General features: G+C 37.9%; 1 protein-coding gene across 2 annotated transcripts in view; it reads right to left on the reverse strand.

Moving 5' to 3' along the window:
* Nucleotides 1-22447, reverse strand: part of ARFGEF1 (ADP ribosylation factor guanine nucleotide exchange factor 1) — a 144854-nt gene extending 122407 nt beyond the window's left edge. For both annotated transcript variants that reach the window (XM_032847874.1, XM_032847875.1), the window contains exon 1: nt 21933-22447. In XM_032847874.1, coding sequence (XP_032703765.1) covers nt 21933-22056 — 124 coding nt within the window. In that variant the 5' untranslated portion in view covers nt 22057-22447. The remainder of the gene's footprint in view (nt 1-21932) is intronic.
* Between the last annotated feature and the right edge of the window lie 458 nt (nt 22448-22905).

The following is a 22905-nucleotide window of genomic DNA, read 5'->3' on the forward strand; positions in this document are numbered from 1 at the left end:
AATTAAAACAATCCCATTTACAATTGCACCAAAAATAATAAATCTAGGAATAAGCTTAACCGAAGAAGGAAAGACCTGTATTCTGAAAGCTATAAAACACTGAAAAAAAAACAAAAAAAACAAAAAAAACAAAAAAAAACTGAAGAGGACACAAATGGAAAGATATTCCATGCTAATGGATTTGAAGAACACGCACTGTTAAAATGTCCATACTATGCAAAGCTATCTATAGATTAAATGCCATCCCCATCAAAATACCAATAGCATTTTTCATACAACTAGAACAAATAATCTTGAAATAGTTATGGAACCATGAAAGACTTCAAGTAGCCCAAAGCAATCTTGAAAAAGAATACAACTGGAAGTATCACAATCCCAGATTTTAAGATATAAAGCTGTAGTCATCAAAAGAGTATTGTACTGCCACACAGACACACAGATCAAGGAACAGAACAGAACTCAGAAATAAACCCATGATTACATGACCAATTAATGTTCGACAAAGGAAGCAAGAATAGCCAATGGCAAAAAGACAGTCTCTTCAAAAACAGTTAGGAAAACTGGATAGCTACATGCAAAAGAATGAAACTAGACCACCTTCTTTCCCCATACAAAAAAACAAACTCAAAATGGAGTAAAGACCTGTGAGACCTGAAACCATAAAAATCCTAGAAAAAAACACAGGCAGTAATTTTGCTGATGATGGTTATAGCAATATTTTTCTAGATGTCTCCTAAGGCAAGAAAAACAAAAGTAAAAATAAACTATTGAGATACATCAAATAAGAATTTTCTCCACAGCAGAGGAAACAACAAAATAAAGACAAACTACTGAATGGGAGAAGATATTTGCAAATGACATATCCAATAAAGGCTTAGAATCCAAAAAATATAAGGAAATTATACAGCTCAACACACCAAAAAACCAAATGATCCATTAAAATGGGCAGGAGACACGAACAGACATTTTACCAAAGAAAACAGATGGTCAACAGATACATAGAAACATGCTCAACATCACAGATCATTAGGGAAATGCAAATCAAAACCACAATGAGATATCCCCTTATACCTGTCAAAATGGCTACAATCAAAAACACAAGAAACAACAAGTGTTGACAAGAATGTGGAGAAAAAGGAACCCTTGTGCACTGTTGGTAGGAATAGCAACTGGTGCAGCCACTGCAGAGTATAATACGGAAGTTTCTCAAAAATTAAAAATAGAATTATATGATCCATTACTCAGTAACTCCACTAATTGGTATTTACCCAAAGAATACAAAAACACTAACTGGAAAAGACATATGCACCCCTATGTTTATTGCAACATCATTTACAAGAGCCAAATTATGGAAGCAACCCAAATGTCCATAGACAGATGAATGGATAAGATGATGTACATCAATACAATGGAATATTACTGATCCATAAAAAAGAATGAAATCTTGTCATTTAGAAAATGAAAAGGTAGGCTAGAGAAGTTATTTGCAAGTCACACATCTGACAATGGACTTGTGTATGTGCACAAATATGTATTTTTAAATAAATATATATTTATATATATATATATATTTTAAACTCAACAGTAAGAAAAAAAAAAAAACAAATTAAAAAATGAGCAAGAGTTAAGACACTTCACCAAAAGGATGTAACATGGCCAATACATGAAAAGATGTTCAGTATCAGGAACCATTAAGAAAATGAAATGAGAACCATAATGATATACTATGACACACCTATTAAAATAGTTTAAAAATAGTTAAAGTATAGATACCAACAAGAGCTAGTGAAGATATGGAGCAACTGGAACTCTCTCCAACAGTGATGATGAAAATGTGGAATGGTATAGCCACTCTGGAAAACACTTCGGAAGCTTCTTTATAAAGTTAAACATATACTTACCACATGACCCAGCAGCCCCACTCCTGGGTACCTATACCCTAGAGAAATGAAAACTTATGTTCAAATAAAAATCTATACATGAATGTTTTATAGCAGCTCTAGACATACTAACAAAAACTGGAAACAACTCAAATATCCTTTTTCGATGGGTGAAAGATAAACTGTAGTATATGCATACAATGTACTATCACTCAGCAATAAAAAGGAACAGACTATTAATACATGCAGCAACTTGCTGAATGAAAAAAGCCAAACTCAAAGCTTATATACTATACGATTTGATACATGTGACATTCTGAAAAAGACAAAATTGTAGTGACACAGAACAGAGCAGTGATTGTCAGGGATTAGAAATGGGTAGAAGTTTGTGACTGCAAGGAAGTAGCAAGAGAATTTTGGGAGGGTGCTAGAACTATTTGGTATCTTAGGTAGAGTTTATCTTGGGTAGAGTTTACATAAATCTTCACGTGTTAAAATTCATGCAACTGTACACAAACACACAAAAGAAACCCAGTGTTACTTATACTAATGTAAAACACAAAATTAAAAAGCAAAATAAGATGCTCAAGCCCATGCCCAGACTTAGTGAAACAGGATCTCCAGTATTGTGATGCAGCTGATTGCATTTTTTAAGACACTTCACAGGTGCTCCTGGTGTACAGCCAAGAATGAGAACAGCTGTAATTCCTTGAATCTGATTTCTCCATTCCTCTGTTACATCTTCAGGTCAGGTTCTTATCTCTCACAGGACCTACTGATTCCTCATCTCTCTTTTGAGCCTTACTACATTAGTGCCCGAATGACCTTTGACATGATAAATTTCAAGCTCTTCAGCACAAAACGCTCCAAGATCTGACCCCCATCAACAACTTCCATCTCTCTGCATGCCCTTGTATTCCACACTGCAGTATTGAAAGAACACTCTAAATCCCTGGAAGTGACCTATTATTTCACACCTCCAGGCTTTCTGCTCAAACTACACTCTTTGCCTGGAATTCTACCCCCACCACGAATTTGCCTGGCAGGTACCTTTTAAGACTGGTTCAGTTTTATGTTTTATGTCACTCCCAACTAAAAATCTTCAGCAGTTTTCTGCCCATGCTCACCATCACCTGTAATACTGCCCACAAACCTCATCTCCTACAGTTCCTGCCTCACATTTAAGACTCTTAAAATGCCAATTTTCTGGGTAACTCTCTCCCAAACTTTGTGTTTTCTCAGCTACTCATGCCTTAACTAATGATACTCCTCCTTCCCAAGAACAGTTTTCACCCACCCATTTTTTCCTAACACATATTCATCCTTCTAGAATAAACAGCTGTCATCTCTAAGAAGTCTTCCTCTGCACTTCCAGGCTAACAGAATTACACTTCTTCTCTGTCTCCATGGCATTTCTGGTTTTCATTATCAACATCTACCTTATTATGCTGAAATTATTTCATGTGTTCATCTCCCTCAATTTGCTCCTTAACAGAAAGGGTCATACCTTAGATCTTTATATTACTCAGGCTTAGCATAAAATCTGGAACAAACACGTCCTTAACAAATGTTTCTTAAAGAAAGAAATTAACGAGAGCAAATTTACTGGGTATTTTAATATACATCTCCTTTTCTCCAAAGGACATAAATGGCTAACTATATGCTGACAATACCTAAACTTCTATCTAGAGCTAGCTCGCTCTCTCCTCAGCTTTTGTCCTGTTACGTCAACTAAACATCTTTATTTAGATGTCCCACATGTAACTTGAAATCAATTTAACCAAAACTGAATACATATTATTCCTCAATTCCTTCTCTTAAATGTGGTAATTTCCTTGGTAAATGGATCCAATAGCCCAAAATCACATTAGAAACCTCAATCATCCTAAATGCCTTCTTCTTCCTCATTTCTCACACCCAGTTATGAAGTCCTACTGATTTACTGAGATCTAAGCTCTCCATATGCGCCACAAGTTCATGCCCCTGCTTCTTCAAATCTGGGCTATACCAACAGTTATTAGTATAATGGTCTTCTAAATGGGCAGAAGACATGAACAGACATTTCTCCAAAGACGACATACAAACAGCCAAGTAACACATGAAAAAATGCTCAACATCACTCAGCATCAGGAAAATACAAATCAAAACCACAACAAGGTAACACCTTACACTGGTCAGAATGCCTAAAATTAACAAGTTAGAAAAAAAATTTCAGGAGGATGTAGAGAAAGGGGAACCCTCTTATGCTGCTGGCACACAGCTGGTGCAGCCACTCTAGAAAACAATATCAAGGTTCCTCAAAATGGTTAAAATAGAACTACCCTATGAGCCAGCAACTGCACTACTATTTACCCAAAGGATACAAACACAGTGATCCAAAGGGGCACCTGCACCCCAATGTTTATAGTAGCAATGTCCACAATAGCCAAACTATGGAAAAAGCCTAGCTGTCCCTCAACAGATGAGTGGATACAATGGAATATTACTCAGCCATCAAAAAATGAAATCCTTACCATTTGCAAAGACATGAATGGAACGAGAGGGTATTATGCTAAGCGAAACAGGTCAATCAGAGAAAGACAAATACCGTATGATTTCATTCATATGTGGAATTTAAGGAAAAAAAAACAGTATCATAGGGGAAGGGAGAGAAAAATAAAGTAAGATGAAAACAGAGAGGAAGACAAACTATAAGAAACTCTTAAATATATGGAAACAAACGGGGTTGCTGGAGGGAACGTAGGTGGGGGATGGGGTAACTGGGTGATGGGCATAACGGAGGGAGCACGATGTAATGAGCACTGGGTGTTATATGCAACCAATGAATCACAAACTCCAGCTCTGAAACTAATAATGCACTATATGTTAATTGAATTTAAATAAAATCAAATATATATATATATATTTTTTATATATATATAATGGTCTTATTGCCTCCAGTTCCAAACTCTAGCAATTTATTTTTCATGCCAATAATCTTTCTGAACTGCAACACCCACACTTCACTCCTTTGCTTGGCACTCAACCGTCTATATAGGAAACAGTCTAAGATCTGTAAGATCTTCTTCTGTCCCCTGTCTTCCCCAAACTCCTCTCTCCTTATTCACTCTATCAAACTACACCCTATAGCCACATTGAACTTCCTGCATTTCCCAAAAGGGAGAGCCGTACTAACTCATACATCTATGTTCAAGCAACTCATTCTATCTGTAATGTTCTTCCATAGTAGAGTCATCCATCTAGTGATTGCAAGGCTGAGGTCTAAGGTAGATTCCACTATAAAGCTATACCTGATTCATGCTCTCACACAACCACTACTCTTGGAAAGAACTGGTCAGTTCTTCCTTTGGGTTTCCATCAATTTTATGTATGTCTACATTAGCAGCATTAATGGGTTTCCATCAATTCTATGTGTGTCTACAATAGCACATTTGTATCACCTATAACATCTGTTTATTACAATCTATTTCCCCCAAGAACACTAAAAACTGCTTGAAGGCAAGGGTCATACATGATCTCTAGCAACCACAGAATCTAATAAAATTGTAAGACACATAGAAGGCATTCCATAAATGTTTATTAATGCAGACTAATAACCCTGGCTTTTAACCATGTGGTAAAATCAACAGTTCACAATGACAAAATTTAACACACAAAACATTTGATAGTCCCAAACAGCCACATGGAGGCAAAATCCACTAATTTATCTTTTTAACAGAAAATAGCTAATAATTAGCATTATCCCCCAAACACATAAAATGAGCTCTCACCAACAAATTTTAAAAAGTGCTGACATGGGGCACCTGGGTGGCTCAGTGGGTTAAGCCTCTGCCTTTGGCTCAGGTGATGATCTCAGGGTCCTGGGATCGAGCCCCGCATCAGGCTCTCTGCTCGGCAGGGAGCCTGCTATCCTCCTCTCTCTCTCTCTGCCTGCCTCTCTGCCTACTTGTAATTTCTGTCAAATAAATAAATAAAAATCTTCAAAAAATAGTAATAAAAAAATAAAAAATAAAAAATAAAAAGTGCTGACATATTTTAAATAGTATACATTGCTCTTATGTGTAACAAAGTAAAGTGTGTTTTTAACACTTTCTCAATTCACCATTCGGCACCTTTCTATCTATTCTGTTACCCACAACCTCATGCTAGCCTTAGGTTATGTAAAAGAGCTTGTTTCAGGGCTGTCCCAGTTCTGTAACGTCCCATGTTCTAAAATTAATCCATTCTCTCTTCCTTTGCAGTCCAATATCTTATTCTCTCAATAGGCAAAACTCAGGTTGATGATGAAGCCAAGAAAGCATTCTCCAGAAATCTAAGGATAGCACCAACAAATGAATAACTTGTATGTTTAATATTTCCAAATATTATCTGCATTTTAAAAGTTAATTGTAAATGCAAATAAATATTGAATTGGTATAATATGAGAGAAGATTTTTGAGGAGAAATTTACCAGTGGGTTAGGAAGGGAAAGAATACAGACATTATCAGCTCAAGACTAATCAAGTTGTAATTGCATTACAATAGAATGAACACAAATTTTTGGCCCACTGATTTCAGGCTAGTATTTATCAATATAAGAGAATAACAACATCTACAACTCACAGTATTATTTTGTGACTCAACTGGAATATATAGGAAAATACTTAATAAATGACAGAGTCTATGTATAGTTGATTCTTGAACAATGGGGGTTTAAATTGTCCAGGCCCACTTATACTGGTTTTATTCTGCTTTGTTGAGAACTGACAGCAAAAGCCACAGGCCATTTATTTACAACTGCCCACCCCAGTCTCTACAGGACTGAATGGAAGACAGCTGGCACATAAGCCGTGCCTTCTGTCCTCTAAGTACTAAAGGGAGGCTTCCTCAGACCATGAGCAACGCCCTCTTCCCCCATGGCCCAGGACCAGGCAGAGCTGTGAGCTGCCCTGAGTGCTGCGCTAGGTCAAGCACCCGTGGCTGGCAGGCAAAAGGCCATGCTGAGGCAGAAAAACACACCTAGAGGGCAGGGTGGGCACTGCTCTGGGAGCCCTTCTCCTCCCAGTAGCCTAGCAGGACTGCAGGCCAGAATAGCTGAAGCCTTTGGGGCCCCTCCCACATAGGCCAGTCCCACCCCATCCCCCAAGCTCTCTGTGGGCACACTCCCACAAGGCTGGCAGCCACCAATGGCCACAGACAGTGATGGACCTCCAGACAGACCGGACTGTGTTGTGCCTTCAGGACAGTGTAGCTGCCTAAGGCTAGCCCATCATCTGCCTGTTCTGAGCCAAGTCTACCCAGCCTCTGGTACACTGCCAACTCTGGGCCAGACCCACCTCCATGGCACTGGACCTCTTACAGGCAGTTTTATTTTTTTTCCCAGAAAATGTTAAGTATGGTAATTTAATGTATTTTATCTTTTGAATTTTTCAACTTTTTTTTTCCTAGCTTATTATAAAAAAACAGTATGATACTTTTAACACACAAAATACATGTTAGTCAACAGTTCATGTTACTGGTAAGGCTTCCAACCTATAGTAAGCTATTAGTAAAGTTTTGGGGGAAGTTCTGACTGTGCAGGGTTATCGGTGTTCCCAATTCCCACCTTGTTCAAAGGTCAGCTGTAATTGAAAAGAACTTGGTATCCAACTCCAGAAAAGCTGCAGACCCAAGAATTTGCAATACTAAGTAGAAACCAGTTAACACTAATGGACTTTTTAATAAACATCAAGAAAACTCTATTCTTCAATCAATTTTCATACCTTTACTAAATGGGTTGAAAAAGTACAATGGATACATACATGGAGGGATCTTCTAAAACCTGCAAACTTCTCTTCTTATAAATATTAATTAAGAAATCTTAGGATTTATCTGAGATGAAAACTAAGGATTCCTTTGTGTTTTCAAAGATACAGCAACCAATGAAGTTTTCTAAGACTTTTTAATTCTCAGATGATACTTAGGTAGATTACCAGAGACAGAAATTTTAAGTAGTCCCTAGTCAAAAGTCTGTTTCAGACCAGTTATTCTCTATCTATTTTGAGTAATCAAAATGAGAAAGAGCAAGATGGTATTACCTGAAAAAATTTCTTTCTTAGTGTCATAAGCTAATAACTGATGAAGTCTAGAATACGATCAATTTTTATTTGATAATTAGGTGTCTCTAAGCAATACCAAAGACACATTTGAACTGTCCCTGTGTTTAGTACCAGGCTGACATGGTGGTAAATAAATGTGACTACATTCAATCAGCTAGCTTTGATATCCTTCATCTTCTTTCTCAGTTTTATTTTTTACATCAATACGAAGACAACTATTTTATCTTTTTTTTTTCCCCCTCCTTTCTCTACATTTAAATACCACAGGCCTGGACAGGAAAACAAATAATATATAAAATTAATATATAGAAGTTCTGGGGCACCTGGGTGGCTCAGTGGGTTAAGCCTCTGCCTTCTGCTTAGGTCATGATCTTGGGGTCCTGCGATCGAGCCCCGCCATCGGGCTCTCTGCTCAGCAGGGAGCCTGCTTCCTCCTCTCTCTCTGCCTGCCACTCTGCCTACTTGTCATCTCTCTCCGTCAAATAAACAAAATCTTCAAAAAATAAATAAATAAATAAAAAGAAGTTCTTTAGAGCTATAGATTCTTTAATGACATATACTTCTCTAACAACCTTATAGATACATTGTAGTTCTACTGAAAAACAAGACAATGGAACAGGTCTCTCAATATATGTGTCAAAATTTCCTTATATTTGCAACACTTCTTCTATGTATTCCTATATATACTTGTTCAAAGATAAACACTAGTATATAACAGATTATGTAACTTTCATATATTTCCACTCATTTATCTTCATATATCAATGAATATATTTCCAACATGTCACTCACTATTCAGTGCTTTGTAGTATTCCAAACACCATTATTTATTTAACCCACCCCATATTGTTTACAACCTTACTTTCAACTTTTAGTAGTCATAAAGAGCACAACGATAGATGAATTTGTACAGAGATCTTCACAACATGTCTTATTATTTTCTAACAATTTTTAGATGTTATTTGAAGGGAAGAAAAATATTATTTGAAATAAAAGGGATGAGATAGATGAAGGACACAGGGAAAGAGAGGAAAGAAAGGAACAACGAAAAACAAGACAGAGAAGCAGGATAAGGCACAGATTTAAAAAAAAGACATGAGACAGTATATTTCACTTTATCATCAGAGTTGCTGTTGCTGTTCTATCATTTTCAGCAAATTTGTACTACTTAGGTTTAGCTAGGGTAAAACTCTTCCTTGCAATCTTAAACTAAAATTACAATTCCTTCTTTGAAAGCTTATTTTCTCTGCCTAGATATTTATGGGATATAGTTTTTATCCTTAATTTTAAAGAATATCCACGGATTGAAACTTGTAAGAATGTCTTCTGAGCTTTTTTTCTTCCTAGAATATGGCAGTTAGCATGTAAAGGTTTTTTTTTTGTTTTGTTTTGTTTTTTTTAGTGCAGCCATTTCAAAATGTCTCTGATTATTACTTTGTTTGCAATTTCAAATTAATCTTCTTTCATTTAGGAAAAAAGAATTATCCCTACATTAGACATCTTTGTTAGATACTTAGGTTATTGCTCATCCTTTCAGCTTTTCATTCCTTCCAGATCTAGAAACAGATTGCCATTAATCTGGTTTTCCACAATGGAGTGAATTTTCTTCCATCTCCACAATTTAGCGGTCATTTGGGAGGTCACATCAAGGGATATTAACCAGGTGCACGGTTACTTTCTGATGATTTTTAAATTGCCTCAATTTCTTTAAAATATGCTTTTAGGAATCAAGAATGTATTAATGTATCAATGCTCATATGATTCTGAGGTTTGAAAAGGAAAAGGAAGAGAGATAAGGAGGATCAGGTAGGAGATGAACATAAAAGGAGTGGTTCCCAAAAAAAGGAACTGAAATACTGTGATAAATTTTTAAGTGAAAATTTCAGGACAAAAGTTTAAAAAATAAACATGAGGGGTGGCGCCTGGATGGCTGGGTGGGTTGGGCCTCTGCCTTCTGCTCAGGTCATGATCTCAGGGTCCTGGGATAAGCCCCGCATTGGGCTCTCTGCTCAGAAGGGAGCCTGCTTCCTGTCTCTCTCTGCCTGCCTCTCTGCCTAATTGTGATCTCTCTGTGTCAAATAAATAAAATAAATAAATAAATAAATAAATAAATGAATAAATCGTTAAAAATAAATAAATAAAATAAAAAATAAAAAATAAACATGAAAACCTGAGGAAAAGCAAACATTCTTGACATTTACTTTCCAAACTCAGAGATACTTTTATTTTCTTACACATCTCCTGGAAAGCCAAATTATTAACAGTGACTATCCTTGACAAAATATTTGGGGACATTAATTTAATGAATCAACAAAAACTTTACATTAAGAAATTTTAGTCAAGCAAACTAATGAGAGGTCTTAATTACACAGAATAGCATTAGGCATGCATGAGTGGCAATCAAAGCTCCTTATTTGCTATAAGTCAAAGATCACATAACTTCAATAAATGTTAAAGGTAGAAAGCTTTAATGAGCATTTTCAAAAGCATTTTATCACATCTTGTTCCATTAGTCATTCTCAATTCAAATTAGCACAGTGCATAACATGGTATCTGACTGATGAGTCCTCAATGCCACTTACTTGTTTATATTTTTCATAAGTGGTATTCAATAAGACCAAGTTGGTAGAAACCATTTAGGAGGTGGTGTTAAAAAAATTCAAAGGATATTCAATTTAAGATTTAAAACTGCTCAGTAAATACTCATAAATATGATTTTAGTTTAGTAATGAAACAGAAAGACTAATCTTTCCCAAAGACATTTTTCTTTCAAACCAAGAAAAACCAACCAAACAAAAGTAATTACAATGATGATAATTCGAATGCCTTTTTTACAGGGAAATCAGATTTTGGCATATTAATCATTTAATCAAGTGTGCTTTTTAAATGTAAAAGAAAATTATAAACTGAAAAAATATTTAACTATTTCAAAAGGAATATAACTCAATGAATATACAATCACATACAGAAGTTTAAGATACCATACTTTGGCATACTCGTTGACTTTTTAAGAGAAAGAAGTGTGTGTGCTACATATTAACCAAAAAAGGTACATTTCCTCTTAATTTGCCATTGAAGAGTCTTCTCCAATAGCCTCAGAAATGGGGTTGGGGTGAGAACAAAGAGAATAAAGTAATTTCACTTCACAGATACAAACACAGAGATTCATCACTGCATTTATAACAAATACATTCTGATTAAGATTAATTTCTGTCCATGTATCTTGTAGTGAAACAGTTCTCTAATCATAATAAAATCCCTATTTTGGACACTGATATAAATTTTAAAAGCTCAATTATTAAGTCTTAATTGTTAATTTAATTATTAACTGGTATCAAACATACCACACTTTTTTTTTCAACACTTTATTTCTATTCACTATTAGAAGATTCAAGTGGTTCCATTTTCATTTCTTTTTTTTTTTTTAACGATTTTATTTATTTATTAGACAGAGAGAGAGATCACAAGTAGGCAGAGAGGCAGGCAGAGAGAGGGAAACAGGCTCCCCGCTGAGCAGAGAGCCCAATGTGGGACTCGATCCCAGGACCCTGAGATCATGACCTGAGCCAAAGGCAGCAGCCCAACCCACTGAGCCACCCAGGCACCCTCCATTTTCATTTCTAAAGATACAACAAGCACATTAAAAATTACACATAAGTTTTGGCTTGTCAACACATTAAACACATTCTCAAATCACTACGTAAGAATTAAAATTTAGGGAATAGGCATGAGAGCCCAACAAAATAGATGAAATAATCAACTTCTTTCCAGCTATAACACTTTTAATCTTATATATAAAAATAAATGGTAAGACAAACTAAGCATCATATTAATAAGACACTAAAAGTAAGTATTAAAGTACAAAAAATAAAATACTAAAGTTTGGGGGGGGGAAGCAACATTATAAACAATAAGACATGAGGACTAATTAATCCTGTCAGATATCATGTGAGGCACTATGCTAATAAAAATTAATAATCAATAATTTAAGAATAAAATACTTTTTAACTTCATAACTGTTTTTTACCTGTCAATTCAATGGGAGAAAATGAACCTATTAAATACTTGCTATTATACCCTAATAAATTCAAGAAAATAAGCACCAAAAAACTCAAAATCTATAAAAAACAAAAATATACACATTCTGATTATAAAGGGGAGTTTCAGGTCTTTGTTTTCTACTTTTAGAACAGAAAAAAAATTGCAAAGAAAAGATGAAAAGGAATGGTTACATAAAAATAAGTCCAAACCAGTAACTCTAAAGAGAATGAAAACTCTTGTCTTCCTCAGCAGATGGCTGTATACTTGCACCCAGCATAGATACATTTATGACAATTCTACCTAAGGAACAAGAGCCATAAATGACCACACTCTACCAGCGAACTCAATCTTAGTGTTTACCGTACATAATTCTGTATACATAATATTCAATGAATTTTGCAGGGATTAATAAGAAAATATATTAAGAAAACTCTGCGCAGCAGAATTTAAATGGAAATGTCCCCAAACTCAAACAACACTTTGCAACAGGAACAGGAGCACCTGGGTGGCTCAGTGGGTTAAGTGTCAGCCTTCAGCTCAGGTTATCATCTCAGGGTTCTGGGATGCAGCCCAGTATCACGCTACCTGCTCAGCGGGGAGCCTACTTCTCTCTCTCCTCCCCATGCTATCTCTGTTGCTATCTCTGTCCCTCTCTCTCTCTCTCAAATAAATAAATAAAAACTTAAAAGAAAAAAAACAAAAAACAGACACATTATTAATGCTTGGTAGGAAAACAAAATACACATATAGAAAATGCATATGAAATAATGATGAGAGACAATACAATTGAGAGTTATGACAATTACACAATAATTATATTTATTTCAATTTTATTTACTTATGTTAGAGAGAAAGGGGTGAGTCAGGGGTGGGGGGGGGAATTTCAAGCAGACTCCTGCTGAGCGCAGAGCCCCACAGAGGGCTGGATCTCACAACCCTGAGATCATGACCTGAGCCAAAATCAAGAATTTGGACACTTAAACAAATGAGCCATCAGGCACCCCACAATAATTATATACTTACGAAAGCCACTGAATTTATGGAGACTCATGACTGTTTGAACACATACATGGCATACTCTATAAATGGAAACTCAAATCAAACTGGGTGTGAAAAGTTAGGATAAGGGGAACTTTTATTAGTTTTCTAGGGCTGCGTTCACACATTATCACAAACTTGATGGCTTAAAATAACAGAAATTTGTTCTCACCGTTCTGGAGCCCAGATATCTGAGCTATCTCTGAAGGCTCCAGGAAAGAATCCTTCTTGCCTCTTCCTAGATCCTGGTGACTACAGGAGTTCCTTGGCTTATTTATGGCAGCATAACTCCATAAACATAAACAATTATTTTTAGGTAACAGAGTCTTACTTCCTATTAGATAACACTTTAGTAAGAGTTTGTTTTTGTTTCAATTCTTAAAATGATTTTAAAATGTTATAAAATGCTAAGATAAAAAATTAGAGTATTTTTAAAAGACAAGGAACTCAGGTACCACAAGATCACCAGAATCCTTGGGAATGTCAAGGGACAGCTGTATTTTCCAAATGGCTTAAATTATTAAAATCCTACTTTAAAATTTTGTTTAAAATCTTACATACACAGACACACACATGAATCTGGCTGACTTAAGCAGACCACAAAATGGTTTTTTTGTATGACAGATTCAGAGATGCAATTATTAACATATAGTACATAAATACCCCTGAGAATCACTGAACTGTAGAGAGCAGTATTTTTCTATACTGCTGTTAGATAGCTGTTTCTTTGTTCTGTATTTTGCCCTTTCTCTTTCTTAACAGTAACTCTTTTTCCATGGAGGCCCTTCTTTCCTTTTTTGTAATTTGTTAATTATAAACAAAGATTTGTGGGTAAGGGCACAGGTCAGGTCTGCCACATTAGGCCCAAAAGACTTGCTCATATTTTAACTCTACCAAACATAAGCTCTAAACCTCAGTTTCTTCATTTGCAAACTGCAGATAATAATGGCACCAAACATACAGGGTTGTCTGGAGGACAAACTGAGATAAAGACAATAAAGTAATTGGCACAGAACCTGGCATACAGTAAACAATAAATGTCAGCTATTTCTTTTTCCTTCTTACTATTGCCTTATAAATTAATTAGCTCAATTTTTGAAGGCTACATCTGTGTGTGTTGTGTTGTCAGAATAAAGTATGGAAAAAATACCTCAAAAAGTTAATAGTGTCTCAAAGAAACAACACTTCATATCAACTAAGATGGCTAAAATAAAAAAGACAGTAATAATCTTCGGCTGGCAAGGACATATGAGAAACCCTCCTATGTTGCTGATGGAGATATAAAAGGATGTAGCTACTTGGAAAACAACTTAGTTTCTTAAAAAGTTAAACATAGATTTATCATATGACACAGCAATTCTACTTCTAGGTAGTAACTATATAAATATTACACACAAATATTCACAGCAGCATTATTCATTCAACCCAAACGTCCATCAAAACTGGTGAATAAACAAAATGTGGTACATCCACACTCTGGAATACTATTTATTAATAAAAAGAAACAAAATATTGATACGTGCTACAACATGAATGAACCTCAAAAACATGCTCAGTGGAAGAAGCCAGACACAAAAGACTCTATCTGTATGATGAATACTTAAAGAAATATACAGAAAAGGCTAATCTAGACACAGAAAGCAGATCAGTGGACACCTAGAGCTGTGGGAGGCACTAGAGATTTTACCGGGGTAATCGAAGTATTCTGAAACTGGATTATGGTTATGGCTGCACAACTCAATGAGTTTAGTAAAAATCATTACATTTAAAATGGGCAGTTTGTGGGTGCCTGACTGACTCAGTCAGAAGAACATGCAACTCTTCATCTTGGGGCTGTTTGAGCCCCATGTTCAGTATAGAGATTAATTTTTTTAATGGGCAGATTTTATACTATGTAAATTATACCTCAACAAAGTTGCTTTTTATAAAATTAGCAATGGCTATCTTCACCTAACAGTGTCATGGGTTATTTTTTTCCCCAGTTTTACTTTTGAAAATGGTTTTTAAAAAAGGTTTTGTTTAGGGACACCTGGGTGGCTCAGTTGGTTGGACGACTGCCTTCGGCTCAGGTCATGATCCTGGAGTCCCGGGATCGAGTCCCGCATTGGGGGGTCCCAGCTCCACAGGGAGTCTGCTTCTCTCTCTGACCTTCTCCTCGCTCATGCTCTCTCTCACTCTCTCTCAAATAAATAAATAAAGCCTTAAAAAAAAATTAAAAAAAAAAAAAAGGTTTTGTTTATTTTAAAAAACAAAAGAGTAAACTGCCAATTCATTGGACTTATGTATAATTAAAAGTAAACAGAGTAAAGAATATGGGATTCTCCTCTGAATAAAGTACTTGACCTTCATGATACCTTCTTTGTCTGCTTATATTTTTATTATTTCATTCCTTAGCAAGTTTCTAGACAGTTATTAAACAGCTGATTAAGTGATTCAAAGTTGAGTGAGAAATATTAAATGTCCCACGAGAATTTTTCTAAAGATCCTATCAGAGGTAATACTGTGATATGAAATATTTTATAGATTTTTTTTTACCATCTGTCCTGGATGAGAAGGTAACACAGGCTATATAGACCTATATAGTTATATCAAGTCTAATAAGCAAAACAAAAATACTAAAAGAACATAAACTTTTTAAATTCTTGGTCCCAGTACCCTTTAAAAAGAACTTTTTCAAGAGACTCACACACACTAAAGCCTCAAAATAACTACTGTCTAGATTTATGAGATAGAAGTTAGCCAAAGACTGCATTTGACTGTTTGAACACATACATGGCATGCTCTATAAATGGAAACTCAAATCAAATTGGGTCTGAAAAGTTAGGATAAGGGGAACTTTTATTAGTTTTCTAGGGCTGCGTTCACACATTATCACAAACTTGATGGCTTAAAATAACAGAAATTTGTTCTCATAGTTCTGGAGCCCAGATATCTGAGCTATCTCTGAAGGCTCCAGGAAAGAATCCTTCTTGCCTCTTCCTAGATTCTGGTGACTACAGGTGTTCCTTGGCTTATTTATGACAGCATAACTCCAATTTCTACCTCCATTTTCACATGGCCTTCTTCCTTCATAGGTCTTCCTGTCCCTTCGTCCACTTATAAGGACACCAGTCACAGGATTTGGGACCCACCCTGAATCCAAGATGATTTCATCTGGAGAACCTCAACTAATTAAATCTGCAAAGATCCTATCCCAAAAAGGGACTAGGCCAGTTGTTTATTAACTACATGAAAGTTCGCTCTCTTAGGGAAAAAAAAGCTCACCAAAAAACCCTAACAACTCAAATTTAAAATTATTTTGTATATTCTCAGTTGGAAATATCCTATCATTTTAATTGATTCCTTTTCTCAGTAGAAAGTATCCTATTATATAATCAGGAAATTCTATCATTAAAAAATTATAAAATATATATAAAGAGTTGGATGAAAATGTTTTACTGTAACAACTTATTTCCCAAAGGTTATTTCTCTCCTGGTGTTCCTCCTCATCATGGTGAATGCCCTCTCTAAGAACCTGTAGCTCTGGCAACTAGTCTGTTGTCATACAAGCAACCCATCAGCAAATTCAGTGGACTCCTTTAAAATATATTCCAAATGGAAACAATTCTCATACACTCCCCCACCCCCTCACCCCTGCCTAATCTAAATCACGACCAGTGAGCCCTTTAACATGTAAATCTGCTATATCACTCTCTTATACAAAACTCTGCAATGGCTTCCATCACAGATATGATAAAATCCAAAGTTGCTCTCCTCTTCCATCCCTCTCCCTCTTACTCTCCTCCCCTCAGTCACCTAAATCTTTCAACCTGAAAAGCACCAACCACACACTGTCTTACTGTTATCTCTATTTCATTCACATACCTAAAAGGATGAATCTCTCTGTTCTGTCAATTCTCTGCTGAAATGTCACTTCAGAGAAAGGCCTTTCCTGACCACCTTATCTAAAATTGCACTCCTGGGCCATTCTCCCTTTACCCTTGTGAACTACTGCTTCAGAAAATAACAATCTGACAATCCATGTTAGTTTGTTTTTTTACTGTTAGCCTCAATAAACTAGAGAGTAAGTTCCATGAAAGTATGTTTGGTTCAGTGCCATATGCCCAGCACTGGAATAATACCTGGCATAGTGTTAGCACAACTAGTATCTGAATGAAAAACATACCTAACTTTGAATGGCGACAATAATTTTTTCATCCATTTTCCCTTTTCAAATATCCCCTCCTTCACTCTGTAAGGTATATTATTAGAAGTATTTCCTCAAATTATTTCCCATTCACAATACATTTTTATTCTGCTTTGAAAAAACAATTACCAACAGACATTCCTCTCTACAAGTTAAATATTACCGGAAGAGACAACCAGTTGCTTGCCGTTAGATGGGATGGGAAACAAAGAGCTAGTAAGCAAACAGTCCTGTGATCTGATACCATTCCTCCCAACTGCTCCTTATTTCTGACTTTCTTCTTCCTTCACTGCCAACAGAACTGCCTTCCCAAAACACAATCACTAATCTGGAGAATGGTCTCATGTTTATGTAGGGCTACTATATCTACTGTATTATATCTATACCTTATCAGTAATTAGGGCCTTTCTTTCCCTTTAATAGTGTCCCAAAGTAAATTCCAAGGAACAATGTATCACAGAGACTCTGAAAGGGGTCAAATAAATTAAGAAAAACTTCAATAAGCAGAACAGAGCAGATATCTTTCTTAGAAGACTTTCTAGAATCTCAACTATGTTAATGTGCATTCTAAATCTTCACAACGGAAAGTATATACACCGAGACCCAAACTTACTTTTTCAACTCAAACTTAACAGAATCTTTCATCAATCATTTCATTTCACTACTCTTTTTTCCTAGCTACCTCAAAAATTCTGGCAGTCTGACTTACTGAAAACACCTTTTACCTTAGATATTGAGGAAGGTTTAAAAGGAGATTTGCTAATGGATTTAAATTATAATTAAAATGTTCACTGCAGCATATTATTTGGGAATAAATCACTTTTCCCCCACAAAAGGTGAAGAGTAACAAAATTTGGTATTACCAAAAGTAGCATAAAATTGGGGTCAAAAGCACTCAAGTAATTCCCCTCCACCCAAATATCTCTTTTTTATAACACTGCTAATCAAAATAAGGGTGGGACTGGAGGTATAGTAGGAAGTTCTGTAAATTTCTGTAAAATGTTATATCTACATTTCTGGGGTAACTATAATTATAGGTAACAGACTCTTAAACTAAATCAGTAGGATCACTTTAGGATACAATAAACAACACAAATTCATACGCTGATGCAAAAATTACTTCCCTCAAATTCTTCTTTTTCTCCATTCTCCCATATCTCAAGGGATTCCACCCTTATGAATGCCCCTGCATGCCTCCCTTGCCTCTAAAACCTTCTTGCGGTCACCCTTTTCACTCCTACTATTCTGTATCAGTGCCAGCTTCCAAACTTGAACTAGTTCATCTTAACATTTGCAGAGTATCTTTGTCCATACCTGATGTTAGCAGCCAAAGTTGAACTAGTCATAGCCCTAACATCAAAGAAACTCCTGAAACTTAAGAGGCCTGACTGGAATAGGGCGCAAATGCACCCTCCCCCTGAGACAAACAATGCTACCTTCAAGTCAGATCCTGCAACAATCCTAAATTCTTTGAAACTAAAAATAGCTCAGCTGTTGTCTCATCTGCCAGCAGATGGCCAGACTATTTTTAATTCAGGATTCTAGAGAGCACGAATGGATCACGCTAAGCTAGGGCAGCCTAGAAGGCCTCTGCAGAGTTGTCTTAGCTGCAGAAAGCGGTAGTGGGGCAGGAACCAAGAGAGGGCAACCTGGAGCTGTTCTTCTGCCCCTGGGCTTCACACCGATTGTAACAACGTAGATGTGAAGGTTTTTTGTTAGTTTTTTTTAACCATTCTGTACTTCAAAATAAAGTTTGAAATGTAAGATAATTTGATAAAAATTTTAAATAATCTGCACACCCTTTAAAGTTTTCATTATTTTTTTTTGTGAAAATAAAGTAAAATTTCCTTTATGCGGTATCTTTGAGGATGAATTTTGTTTTTAATAAAGTGAAATCTCTTCTGATCTTGATAAGGTGTGCTAAAACTTTTACTTTAACCAAAAAAATATCATTTTCTTAAGAATATGTGATGAACTGTAATTTCAACAGTATTATTTAGAGAAAAACTATTTGTAACTGGCCATTGTTAAAAGGTAACGGAATTTTGAATACCAATGCTCTGAAATCACCTCACATGGCAATAAAATGATTTTAAAACACAAAAGGATTGAAAGTCTGACATACTATATACTTTTCTGTTTATTCTGTCTCCATTCAGCTCCTTGGTAGGTGCTCAATAAGTATTTGGGGGTGGGGAGGACGAAGAATGCAGGCAGGTGTATTTAGAAGGGTTATTTAGAAAGTATATTTAGAAGGATTATAGCACTCACTTCTATGCTTCCACCACCCAACTCCTATCCACTCACAACCTAATCTAGATCAGGGATGACCACACCAGTCCTTTCCAGTTTACCATTCCTGCTTGATGGCCAAAGCGATTATCAAGACACCAAAGTGGGTCTGGATTCTCAGTAATGAAGAGAAAAGAGGAGCTTATAATAGTTTCCAGAGACAATACATATTTGAAGACACCATCTTATTGTAAAACATTACATTTTCTGTAAAAATGAAAGGAGTTATCCCTACCAATTTGTGATAATGTATGTGGATGACTAGAAGGAAAGAAACAAAGTTCATACATCAGGGATCCACTATCTTGAGATCAATGAGATTCTGCAGGAGACTAAATATAACTTTTATAAAATTTGAGAAAAAGCCTTATACAGCTTTAAAAAAGTATTGTGTTGCCTAGTCCTTGCCTGGGTAGTCATATTTCTCGTAACAAGCTTCTGCTAACTATATGGAAGAGGCTGGCAAAAAAGTAAAACCAGCAAAATCTGCAAAAGACAATTCCCAGTACACCTAACACACACTACCAAGTAGCTCCTAAATCTAGATACCGCAAGGACCAAGACCTAAGCCCTCTAAAGATGCTAATCAAGAAGGGCAGGAATACTCAGTGCACAAGTTAACCAAACTGTGTTCACGGTCATGGCACATTAGAGGAAATGTAACCTTACAATAATTAAGTTCAATATCCTGATTTACAAGGAAGGAAACTAAGGCCCAATGACTTGACTGCAATGTAACAGAACTGGGATTTAAACCCAGGATCCCCAATTCTCCTTCCACAGAACTCTCCATCAAAACACGCTCAACTTATTGGCATTTTGGAGCAGGAAAAAAAATATGTATACAAGATACACTCCATTTCATTGGTCTAATACTTATTACTTAGTATACTAAAAATAAAATTAACATGGAAAATCTGGTATCAAACTAAAACTTTACTTTGCATTTCTTAAGTCCTTTAACCTGCAAGTTATTTATAAACCTACACATAATTCTTTTAAAAAACTCAAAATCACTTCTTCCCTCATACCACCTCAATTTAATAATTACTCCTTTCGGGACCTACATAAATTCAATTTTTTTTCGCTATACAAGGTTTTCTCATACACCCAGAAGAGTATTTCACTAACTACAAGGATAAAAAGATGAATTTCTGATTCACGAAGGGCCAAAGGACTAAACTGAAACCCACTATACTACAGATTCAAAAAAATTTTAATGAAATTTCTTCAGTAATATTTTTCATAGCATCACACCTTAAAATAGTTTAAGAAGGAAAACAGTATAGCTTATTGTGCCAAGTTTTTTTAAAAAGTACTCTATTTTAATAATTTAAAGGTCTTTCCTGTCTTCACTCTTTAACACACATTTAAGTTTTCCGGATTTTTTCCCCTTCAAGAACACTTCTTCCAAAGCCCATTTAACAAGCTTGATTTTCTTGTCAATTTCATGTAGTCTATTTCCACTGCTATAAAATAAAAACAGAAGCATTAGATATTAATCTTTGTGTTAAATGTCCTGGTCTTTCCCTAAACGATTTCATCTTTAATGGATGCAATGGATCAGTGTTCCCCCTTTAACAATTCTTCATCTGCTTGTCCTCACTATAGGTATTGTTTGGATTTACACTGCTATGGGATTCAATACACTAGAGCTCCTCCGTCTGAACTATAAATCAGAATTCAAGCTTGAGAGCAGCTGCCACTGTCCAGACATGTGGCTGGTGGGTGTCATTGTCTTTTTCATTTTCCCCATTCCAAGCCTTCCCTTCCTTGTCACTAAAGCCAGCATATTTAAAGGTCCTTCCCTTCCTGGCTTTTATATGGCCACCCCCACCCCTTAACCTCTGGTCTTGTTCTTCCAGGTCAGCCCAGTCACATACAACATCACTCTGTTTTTCCTGTGGCGGAGGAGGAGAGATGTCAGAATGGGCTACACCTCTTGCCAGACCCCTTCTCAAGACTGTCAACAGGGGAACAACTTCGGCCTATCTTCCCAAAGTACCACACCAATAGACAAAGTTATCAAAATTACGATACGGAACCCTTCCCACGCCCAATCTTGACGAATCAGCTCTACCTCAATTTCCAAGCTAAAAAACAACAGCTCATCTTCTGCTCATCACAAAGGGTGCTAGCCCGTCCGCATCGCACGGTCCACCAACAAAATCTCGATACTCTCAAGTCGATTCCAAGCCCTGCCGCGTTCCCGGAGCCTCGCTAACTGCCCTTCCTCCTCGACCCTGCCGCTGCCCCACATCCAGCCGAGTTACTGTCAACTCCAGCCGGGGAGCAAAGAGCTTCGCGAGGGCTCCCTGAGGTCAGTGGCGCCGGCCTAAGGCAGCCCCAGACGACCCCACCTCCCGTGGCGGCTGCCGCGCCGCCCCCCCCCCACCCCGGGGCCTCCTCCCCGCTCACCTAACGCCACCTCGCACGCTTTGCGCAGCTGGGAGTGATGCGCCTTCTTCACTTCCTTGTCTGCCAAAATCTTCTCCAGGGCCCGGGTCAGGAACATGTTCTTCGTCTTCTTCCCCTCATACATGGACGCAGAGAAGGAGGCGGCGGCTCGTCCGACCCGCGGCTCCCAGCGGCTGGAGGGGAGGAGGAAGAGGGGAGGAAGAGGAGAGAGAAAGAAGAGGGGGTGGAAGTGGGGGAGAGGAGGCGTGGAGGGCAGCGGCGGGATCACGAAGGGACAGGCAGGTGGGAGCAGCCGCGGTGCGGACGAGGGGCGCGGAGATCTTCACCAGCCCTTGAGAGGCCGCCCCTTGAGGGCCGCGCCCGTCGGACCGCCGCTTCTCCCGGCCTGGGGTCGCTTCCCGGCCACCCCCCTCACTCGCCCCTCCGGCCCAGGGGCGGCGAGGGAGCCCAGCCCGGGCGGCCGTCTGCCGGGAGTCGAAGGACAAGGCGGCGGCGGCAGCGGCGGCGTCTCAGAAACCCAGAGAGAACACGGCTGCCCTGGCTACTATGGGGATTAACACCCGCCGCGGCCGCGGACTGGCCTCCATCACCGCCGACCTGCCCCGGCCGCCATGTTGGGAGGAAACGACGCGTCACGCAGCGGCCGAACGGCTGCAGAGGAGGAAGCGGCGGCGGCGGCGGCGACGGCAGCGCTGCCTGCCCAGAGCTGCCGCGGCGCCGGGAGGCTGGAGGCGGAGGGCGGCGCGGGAGGAGAGGCCCGATCCGCAGCGGTACGGTGGCCCGGCGGGGCCTCGTCGCCTCCTGCGTTCGCCTGCAGGGCGGCGTGGGGCGTGGCGGGCGCCCTGCGGCGCCGGGCAGGCAACTCCGGGCGGCTCCGCTGCGGGGCGGAGGACCCCTGGTACCCTTACTCCCACGGGGTGTAAAGGACTCCCAGCTACGGTGCTTGCACTTCTCCGACTTCCTGAAGGTCCCA

This window comes from Lontra canadensis, unplaced genomic scaffold, assembly GCF_010015895.1.
Source record: "Lontra canadensis isolate GAN:19392208 unplaced genomic scaffold, GSC_riverotter_1.0 scaffold195, whole genome shotgun sequence".
In the NCBI taxonomy this organism is placed as follows: domain Eukaryota; kingdom Metazoa; phylum Chordata; class Mammalia; order Carnivora; family Mustelidae; genus Lontra; species Lontra canadensis.